The sequence below is a fragment of the Patella vulgata genome, chromosome 2, assembly GCF_932274485.2.
Source record: "Patella vulgata chromosome 2, xgPatVulg1.2, whole genome shotgun sequence".
Classification (NCBI taxonomy): Eukaryota; Metazoa; Mollusca; class Gastropoda; family Patellidae; genus Patella; species Patella vulgata.
Genome location: NC_065880.2, coordinates 87,147,160 through 87,157,200, shown reverse-complemented (window position 1 = coordinate 87,157,200; position 10,041 = coordinate 87,147,160). Strand labels below are relative to the sequence as shown.

General features: G+C 35.7%; 2 protein-coding genes across 2 annotated transcripts in view; one reads left to right on the top strand and one right to left on the bottom strand.

Moving 5' to 3' along the window:
• The first annotated feature begins 3,510 nt into the window (after positions 1 to 3,510).
• Positions 3,511 to 4,828, top strand: LOC126812457 (ATP-dependent DNA helicase RecQ-like). Its single transcript, XM_050538854.1, is given in 4 exon segments — positions 3,511 to 4,189; positions 4,192 to 4,359; positions 4,362 to 4,583; positions 4,782 to 4,828. Coding segments are annotated over 4 exon segments (702 nt in total). The 5' UTR covers positions 3,511 to 3,924.
• Positions 4,829 to 5,885: 1,057 nt separating this feature from the next.
• LOC126812458 (uncharacterized) overlaps positions 5,886 to 10,041 on the bottom strand; it is a gene marked incomplete at its 3' end in the record, with an annotated part of 58,655 nt that continues 54,499 nt past the window's right edge. Inside the window, 6 exon segments of the mRNA XM_056098407.1 lie at positions 5,886 to 6,274; positions 6,277 to 6,364; positions 6,366 to 6,651; positions 7,073 to 7,326; positions 7,633 to 7,906; positions 7,908 to 7,986. Coding sequence (XP_055954382.1) covers positions 5,886 to 6,274; positions 6,277 to 6,364; positions 6,366 to 6,651; positions 7,073 to 7,326; positions 7,633 to 7,906; positions 7,908 to 7,986 — 1,370 coding nt within the window.

The window sequence follows — 10,041 nt, the reverse complement described above, 5'->3', positions numbered from 1 at the left end:
TAATACTATCTTAGAAACTGTGTTGATTTTAAATCATTGCCATACCATACCTTAAAGATTAAGGAAAAGGAAACTTTAGTCGGGACTGGGGTAATTTGATTCCAGCAGTTCGTTTTATTCCAGAATAAAGACATTTTGTCAGACCAGCTTGGTGTTATTTTAAACCCCATTCCAAAGTACAATAGAGAGAGAAAAATGGAGTTTAACGTACACTAGACACCAACCAGGTCATTTCGCGCGTAGTTGTCTTTAGCAGTGTGGGGAGGGGGGCGGAGGACATGGTGTAAACCCATCAGGTTGGACAGGCGACTCTACGCCTTGTCTCATACAAACGGGGAATCGAAACCACAACACTTGACTTAATGACAGACCTTATGCCCCCCGTCCCGCCCCTATCCTGAGTAAATAAGGTCCTCATGATTTTGTATGCCTCACAAACCGGGGAGTATTTATTATACATCACTGTGTTTAATTGGATTATGATAATTTTATTTGTTAACTCCGGCGTTCCCGTTAATAATTAAGAATACTGAAATGAAATGAAATGAAGTGGAGTTTAACGTCCTACTGTTCTGCTCCTAACCTGGGCTAATGAAGACGGGCATACGCCATACAGTGTGCTATGAGGAAAATTTTGCCCGGACAGCGGCACTACGGCCTACTCTTATATCGAATTCAACTGCCAAGGGATCTTTTACGTGCACGCCAATGTGTACACGGGACCTTAGTTTTTCGTCCCATCCGAACGACTAGACAGCTTTCCTTGTCAGGCCCTCCATCCTGCATCACTGACAAGGGGAAACCACGCCGGAAAATCTGGATGAACTTTCTCGGCCAGTGCAGGGATCGAACACCCGACCTCCAGGCTAGCGAGCTAGCGTCTTACCCACTTAGCCACGTGATCCCCAATTAAGAATACAGTCTGGATTTCATATTACATATGTACGAATCTGGATCAATAACCACGAGAGGTCGGGTTCCATCCCGGTTTTAAAAGTGAGACTTCCTTCTTAGCAAGCCAACGTCTTATTCACTGAGCCGCCCGATGGCAACGCGTATTATTATGTAATGTTACTAACCCTAACCCTATATTATACCGGAAGTGTAATCGGGTTTGGTGTGGTGTGAATACAAGCTCCAATTCTGCTCCGATGCCAAAAGCATAATGAAACAAACTCTGTAACAATTGTCTAGTCAACCGATCAGGTAATAAAACGTATAACAAAATAACAAGCAACGATAATGTGCCACAAGGGCCAGTGTTGGGCCCACTTGATATACTATCCACACCCTCCTCTTCATTTGGCCCTAACGTATCCAAACTTTCAGGCATGTTTTGTAACATCTACTGGGCTGCATGATAAATCCAACGCATATTTCAATGGACACTGGCCACCAGTACGAAATGCCATATATCTGATGTACAGAGTATCGTCATGTGTCCATTGTATCAATGGTCCATTGTTGTCTATTGTACCTGGTCTAATATATACAGTAGCACGTGTCCATTTTATCCAAAAGGGTGTATATTCGTTAGGAATTAACATTAGTTTTTTATCATATGTATAAACTTCCTTATAGCTGGGAGAATGAATCCTGATTGCGGTAATAGTGTTGTCCCATCCACAGTAGTGGCTCGTCCTTACGGAGTTCCTTTGCGCAAGTTTTTTAGTGAAATCACTACAAAAAGTTTACTGGCCTATAGCTCCTTTAATTTACAAATAAACTGACCCAGAACTGTGCTGCACATATAATATATAATAAATAACATATAATAAACCAATTCCCATTCAAATAAAGGTGAAGTCTTACCGCATAATTATATGATTTGATGAAACCCAACTGTTCTTCGCAATTTCTTGCCTATCGAAGTTAAAATATCCGCTCTGTCAGTAACAGTATGCGCAGTCCATCTCACGTGATCACCCGTCACTTTCCATATATGGCCTTCATGACCATAATTATATGCTAATGACTTTAGCGTGGGACAAAATGTCTGAAACAATCATAAACCGCGTGTTGCGGAGGATGAACATTAATTTTACGCTCAAACGAGAACAGCAGATGATTATGACTACATTGTTCAAAAATGGGATGTAATGGGCATCTTGCCAACTGGATTTGGGAAATCCTTAACATTTATTATGATCCCATTAGTTCTAGATGAGGTAAGAATATTTCGTCAAAAGTTAACAAAAATAAATGAATGAATGAATGAATAAAATGGGATTTAATGAATTCATTTTTGATAATTAATATTCTAACTAAATATGTTAACAAACTTTTAATGTTTATGTGTATTGATTTTTTTTCTCTTTATATGATAGATTAATGTATTTTATTATATATATTTTGTGTTTTAGGTGTATCCTGACAAACAGTTAACAAAAATAAATGAATGAATGAATAAAATGTGATTTAATGAATTCATTTTTGATAATTAATATTCTAACTAAATATGTTAACAAACTTTTAATGTTTATGTGTATTGATTTTTTTCTCTTTATATGATAGATTAATGTATTAATATATATTTTGTGTTTTAGATGTATCCGGACAAACAGCACACTGCTTTGGTGATATCCCCACTAAAGGCCTTAATGAAGGATCAAGTCAGTATTCTCAACGGGCAGGCAATTAGATCCCTGGCAATAATGGAGGAAACCAATGTAAAAGGTGTGTCTACAAAACAGATCACAAAATTTATATCTTCAGTTTTCCACAGAGTGAACATATATTTATCTAATTTATTTGCTGTACAAAGAACCCCTGTCATTAATTTAGCTACATTTTTGTGCTTTGTTTGATGTTTAAAATATGCTCTTTAAACTTGCACGAATAACAATTAATGATACAATAATATATGTGTTTATTTTTCTTAATTTGTAGATTTAGAAGGCGGTAATTTTCAAGTAATTTTTTCCTCACCTGAGTCCATTGTTTTACCTAAATGGAGGAAAGCACTGAAAGAAAATTGTGGAAAAAACATATGTGTATTGGTGTATGATGAGGCACCTTGCATTTTCTCTTGGTATGAATCAATATTTTTTAATTCTATTTCCTAAAATGAGGGTTGGGTGACTGAATAGTTACGGTGTGTGCATTGGATCATAAGGTCTATCATTGAGTCAAGTGGCGTGGTTTTGATTCTCCACTTGTACCTGACAAGGAGTGGGGTCACTTGTTCAATCTCATGGGGTATTTCTTTCAGTGTCCTCCAACTGCTAAAGATCTGTACATGCAAGCGAATTATGGAAATAAAACTGCTATAAAATATTTTGAATGTTTTTTATACCATTATTTTTTATTAAAATTTGTATGGTTTGATTGCTTTTCAGGGGATTAGATTTCCGACCAACATATAGACAAATTACAATTCTACAAAGCTTATATGATGTGCCAAACCTGGTTCTGACAGCAACAGCAACAAGACAAATTCAAGAGTATGTATTTGATGTTTTAAGTTTTAAAAAAGAGAAAACAAAAGTTGTAGCAGCTTTGCCTGATATGTAATGAAAGACTAGTCTTATATGTTACAGCTCAAGTTTAAATGACAACTTAACTTGATGTTATGCACTAATTAGGGAAATGCCATGCCAACCTCCATGGGGAGTTGAACCCAGGACCTTTTGCTTAATAGCCAATCAACCAGACCACTGACTGGGCCACCCCAGCTCTCATATCCGCAGCACTCCTCAATAATATGGGTGGGGGTAAGTGGCCTTACGCATGCCCTTTAGATCATAAGGTCAATCATAGAGTCAAGTGGCATTGTTTCCATTCATAATGTGTACGTGACAAGGAGTAGGGTCACCTGCCCAAACTCATGGGTTTTCTCACAGTCCTCTTTTTTCTTCCACTGCTAAAGACCCCTACACACCAGTGAATATTGAAATAAAATTGAACCATTTTATTGAACCTCCCATGCTGTATTATTTTGTACTACTTTCCCTTTGCAGGCCTAGCATATTCTTAGATATTCAGGCATCAAGTGACAAATATGAAAAAGAGCTAGAATGGTTATTAAGAGTCATTGAAAATGAGAACAAAAAGGTCATCCTTTATGTGCGGTCAATAAACCATTGCTACCAAATATATCTTTGGCTGATGACATCATTTATTGATAAAGATATAGATCTAACTGATAAATTAGATTTGTTTCATGCCAATACTGATAAAGATTCCAAAGATGAATAATGAAACAATTTGTTGACAAAAATGGAAATATCAAGGTTTTGGTAACCACTATAGCCTTTGGTATGGGAGTAAATATTTCCAATATTGATGTTGTTGTTCATTGGGGATTACCATCATCAGTTTTGGCATACTGGCAGGATGTAGGTCGTTGTGCTCGGGATGGGAGGGATATGCTATTTGTTATGTATTTAAGAGAAGTGTTAACAAATGTAGTGATGATGAATTTAAAAAAACTCCTTATCAAAAGGTATGTGTTCGAAAATCAATTTTAGAAAAATTTTTAATCAAAGGTATGAATGAACATGATATTGATACATTAGGTAACGAAGAAACATATAATCATAGTACATGCAAAGGTAATTGTAAATGCAAAAAATGTCAATGTTGTATTGTTTGCCTAACTTCTTGTATCTGTCCATCAAAAGTAAGTAATGTCTTTTCACATTTTGTATTTGGTTAATAAAAGTCATTTACTATGCTTCTTGCATTTTATTTATCACTTTATTTCTCACAGACATTTCTGATTTAAGTCTTGTTAGGCGGCTTTTCAAATTCTTTGTTACAATGTTTTTATGAATGTTCAGATCCATATCTGGAAATGTGGAGTGACATCGACCTGGTTGGGATTTGAATATATTCTCATCGAACATCAATGAAACAAATTTATTTATATCCTTGCTCTTGTCTGCTTTATCATGTGCATGGACAGTTGTTCTCGATAAGTTGGAAACCTGATGCTCATAAATATTGCGTAAAATTTTCCCTACACCCACCATTTCACTGTGCCGTTCAACTGTTGCTGTAGTCAGTTGTCCACCTGCTTCTTTTACACTTTCTGGAATATAGTAATAATTCGCAGAGTACAATTTTTTTAAATAATAATCAACAGGCCTAATTTAAAAAAAAATTGCTGATTCCAACAATTCTGCAAAAAGTTACATAGAAATGTTTTAGAACCACAAACTATTCAATAGTGAGATCAAGTGTGGTCACATGCCATCTTAATAAATCAATAGCTTCATGGATTGGAGTTTGACACCAGTTATATATAGTTCACAAAGATTAAGACTAAAGAATTGGAGAGATAGTTTTGTGGGCCTTAATATGAAAATAAAATAATTGCTCTAAGTCTCTTGCTCGCCTCACTTTACCTAACATCAAAAAGATTTTAAAAGCACCCTTTGACACTGACAGTATTACTTTTACGATGTTCTCATACTTTAGTTATGATATGACATCTAAAATTTAGGAGTGTTGTCGAATGGTCTAATGCTCACGCTTTAGATCATACGGTCTGTGCATTGAGTCAAGGTGTGGTTTCAATGCCACACGTGTACATGACAAGAAGTAGAGGGGTCTGTCCAATCTCGCAGGTTTTCAGCATGTACTCCGGTGTCCTCCCAGTGCTAAAGATTCCTATGAGCAAGTAAATTTTTGAAATAAAATTGAACCATATATTAGTCCCGAAATGACCTAGTTTTTGTCAAGTGGATGTTAAAATCTCTTAAACTTTTTTTTATGAGGCTCATAAAAATAAGATAAACCATATCATCCTAGTATATGCTTCTAAAATCTGTACCTTTATACTCTTTATTAAAGTATTCCATTTGCAGGTCCATGCTTATATTTCTTCCAAGTCCACCATTTGGGTTTATGGTTCTGTCCAATATTAGAGTATGTTTTAATCTTGGTGAAACAGCCCCATTTACTGCAGAAAGTAGGCGGTGACCAACCAAAAAGTATTTAGGATGATGACTTTGGAAAAAATTAAGCATATCAAACTTCCAATGATTGATAATTCTTGGTCCGTCATTTTCTCGTAGAGCATCTTTCCTAACCATTTGCTGAAGTCCACTCCTCATTAAAACTATTGCATAATTTTGTTTCTTGTCGGACAGGGTTTCTGATACTGATGTTCTTTTTTTGTGTGTCTGGTTACTTTGTCATATTTACATTCATCACTGCAAAAACCATTTTCCATCAGGTATATCTGCCTCCTCCATATCAATACAATCCAAGTGGTACCATATATTTTTGCAGTTTTTCCCACTACAAAAAATTTTGAGCCAGCTCTGTGTCGCCTGCAAAAACAGTATTCTTCCTCATTATTAGCACTTTCTGCATCTTCTTCCATCATTTTTCTCACAGTTGGCTGACTAGACAAAAAAAATCAGATCCAGTATCTTGCTGCATATTGTGTTCATATACTTTTGTTGATCTGTCTTATCTGCAGGAAAATCTTTTGGTACCTCTTTGGTTTCATTTAAGTTCATGAAAGACATCGCAGCTAAAACAACATAACCTTCTGTGCAGAATTCCAGAAATTCTTCATTAAAGTTGAAGCTCTCCTTTATGTTGGTGGTGACACTTCTGTGATTGAAATAGTTGTTGAGGTGGTGTAGTGTGCCCTTCTCCCTGCCACTACTGGTTTTATATAACCTGTCATAGATATCCCGAGAAAGAAATAAAATAAAACAATAATGTTAATTTCCATCATTTTGTGAAATACAAAACATATATTGACCACCAACATAAATTTAGTCTGTCTCGTATTGTTTGTGGGAGTGACCTGGTACGTGACAAGAAGTAGGGTGACAAGAAGTAGGGCCGCAAAGACAATTCGTTGTTTTTTTTTCAGGTCCTCCAATGTCCTCACCCAGCTAAAGACCCCTACACCTATTTATTTGAATTATTGAACTAAAATTGAACCATTATAGTCACGAAATGACCTAGTTTGTGTTAAGAGCCCCCCCCCCTCTCTCTCATCGTTTGTCATAAAATGAAGATTGTGCAACAACCACAATTCATTTTGGTTAAAATCTAAGGTAATATTTAGGATTCATACTTTAGTACTGATATTGTAAATTATTATACCTGAAGTAATAAACACCGTTTATGCCATTCTTGAATGTTTAGCACAAATCCCTGTAGTTGTGCCCATGGTGAGGCTGCATTTATCTGTGCACTCTGAGCGTCATTTCCTCTCTCACAACTAAGACCATCAGCATGTAAAGGGAGAGTTAATGGCTTGCTGTTTGGTTTAATTGGAACACATTGGTGATAATTCTCCATAATATCAATTGTATCAGACACTTTGGATTCATCTTTATCAAGAACACCCAGAGGAACCTAAAATATAGATTGTTTACAGTCATTACCATGATATTTTTAAGGCACCAACCATGATGTAATTATTGAATGGCTTTATGCCTTTACTCTTCACAAAATATACATGTATATAGATTTTCTGTAAAATACATTCTGTTTTTTGCACATTTACCAAGCAATAATTTTTTGCCTTTCTGTCACCATAATTCATTAATGATAAGACATTCCAGATTATGTTTTCCAATTAGGATCATTTGTAACTTTATCAAGCTTTACTAGATACTTGGTTTGTGACAGGAGCTGAAATAAATCCATTGACTCACTTACCAGCATGCTCTTTTTGCTAGATTCTTTGGAGTAACGATGTTTGATATGCCATACAATATCTTCATTTATGCCACCAAATGCTGGTATATACCTACATAGGATTCTAGTTACCATTGTTGTCATTTCAGAACGTAAGTCAATCTCGTCCATTTCAGAAGGCAAATAGGACTCTAATGGAATTTTCAAAATGTCGCACGGGGTTGGAACCGCATCTGACAAATGCAAAGTAGAAATTCTGTCCAGAGCGGCATAACTCTGCACCATGTTAAACATTGTTTTTGTTATCTCGTGTCTGATGTCTAACGGTCACCTTCTGATTGACATTATCAAAACAAATGGAAAAGCATGGTGGACCTGGAAGTAAAATAGATACATATTGTAATATCTTATTAATAATAATAAACAGCAAAAAATCAAAGATGGAATATTATGTAATTTGCTTACTAAAAATCAGGTTTCACTGAATTTGTACTGTAATTATAGTGATAAAACTGATTTCAGTTTTTATACGTTATAAGGGAAACGGGGGCCCGCTGAAATAGTTGGTACACCTATTGCTATCGCAAATTTTTTAGCATTAGCTCGAAATTTTTTTTTTATCTGTGATAACTTACTTTTATTTTCAATTGTGCTTGTTGATGATGTTTCATCTATTGATGTTGGAGTTTGTACTCTAATTGTTGTAGAAACTCTAACTGCAGAAGATTCATCACTTTCCATATTATCACTGTGCATATATGGGATTGTTGAATCAGATTCAGGTGGTAACAGGAGGTAATCTGAAACTGATTTTTTCCATTCATAAACATCAGCATTATAATTCTTTCTGATTCTATCAATAGCAGATATTGTTGAAGATATTCCTGTACACAGTCCTAAATGACTAAAACGTGCAAACACCTTAAATTAAGGTTTAGATATACATACGGGTATGAATATTTTGGAAAAATAATTATTCACAAAGTGGAAAAATACTGTAAAAATGCTTCATGTTATGATTCAGGGAGCAATTATTATTCATTCATTGGTTAGAACATCATAAAACATGGAATAGCTTTTCAATATACAATTATCATTTTGATTGAAATATACCCATTTATTTTATGATCAGTAGTGGAATACCGCGTTTTATCAGTGAAATAAATCTGTTATTCCACTGCCTAGTTGTTTTTACCTAAAATGATTGTAAAATCATAAAATAAATAGAACATTTGTCGTTTTGTCGTGAATAACATATTTTATTTCATCTCTAAGCAAGAAAACGTTTATATTTTCACTCATGCTACGCATTCGTGAAAATATAAGTTTTCTTGCTTCTCGATGAAATAAAATATGTTATTCACTCTAAAACGACAAATATCCTCTATGCATTGCAAATATTTTGAAATCAAAAAAGAGAGAAAATGTTTAGAAGTGGTAATGTTAAGGAGTAAAATAAGTACCAATGACAGTTTTATTAGACTGACTTGTAGGGATAATATGTATAGTTACCTCTCTTTTACTGGGGGGTTGGATGGCTGAATGGTTAGCGTGCGCGCGCGCTGTATCATAAAGTCTGTCATTGAGTCGACTGGCGTGGTTTCGAATCCCCGGTTGTACGTGACAAGGAGTAGGGTCGCCTGTCCAACCTCGTGGGTTTTCTCCGGGTCCTCCGGTTTCCTCCCACTGCTAAAGACCCCTACGCGCAAGCGAATTATGTAAATAAAATTAAACCATATGTTAGTCCCGAAATGACCTAGTTTGTGTCGAGTGGACGTTAAACCCCATTTCTCTCTCCCTCTCCTTTACTACCTGCTAGCCATAACTTTAGTGAATTTAACTGTTGGAAATTATTCAATAATCTTGGCTTCCTACTGTAGAGTATCACTGATGTTAAACATCCCAAAACTGGCTTTATTGAATTACATTGTCTTGTTGCAAAACTCAGCGTCTTGACTCACCACTTGGAGGTTAAAGCACTAACAAGTAAACCAGTCAGTGTGGGACAGTTACCTTTCATTTCTTGATAATTGTCGTTCCAATTAAATGCCTCAATACCCTCTAAAGTCTTGCCACCAATAAAACATGATGTATCCTCTTTGCATAATTTTATCATTTCATCTCTTATAAAATTTCCAACAATTGATAATACTGCCTTTTTAAACCCAATTCGGCTTCTACAAAGGATAGTTGCAGCCCTTTTATAATGACGTTGGTAGAGAGCACGAACTGCGTTATTGACTTCATTTTCTTGGATTGACACCTGAAAAAGAACACATCAGCATTTAAGAGAAATGAGGTCTAACGTCCACTTGACACAAACTAGGTCATTTTGGGACTAACATATGGTTCAATTTTATTTCAATAATTTGCTTGCGTGTAGGGGTCTTTAGCAGTGGGAAGAAACCGGAAGACCTGGAGAAAACCCAC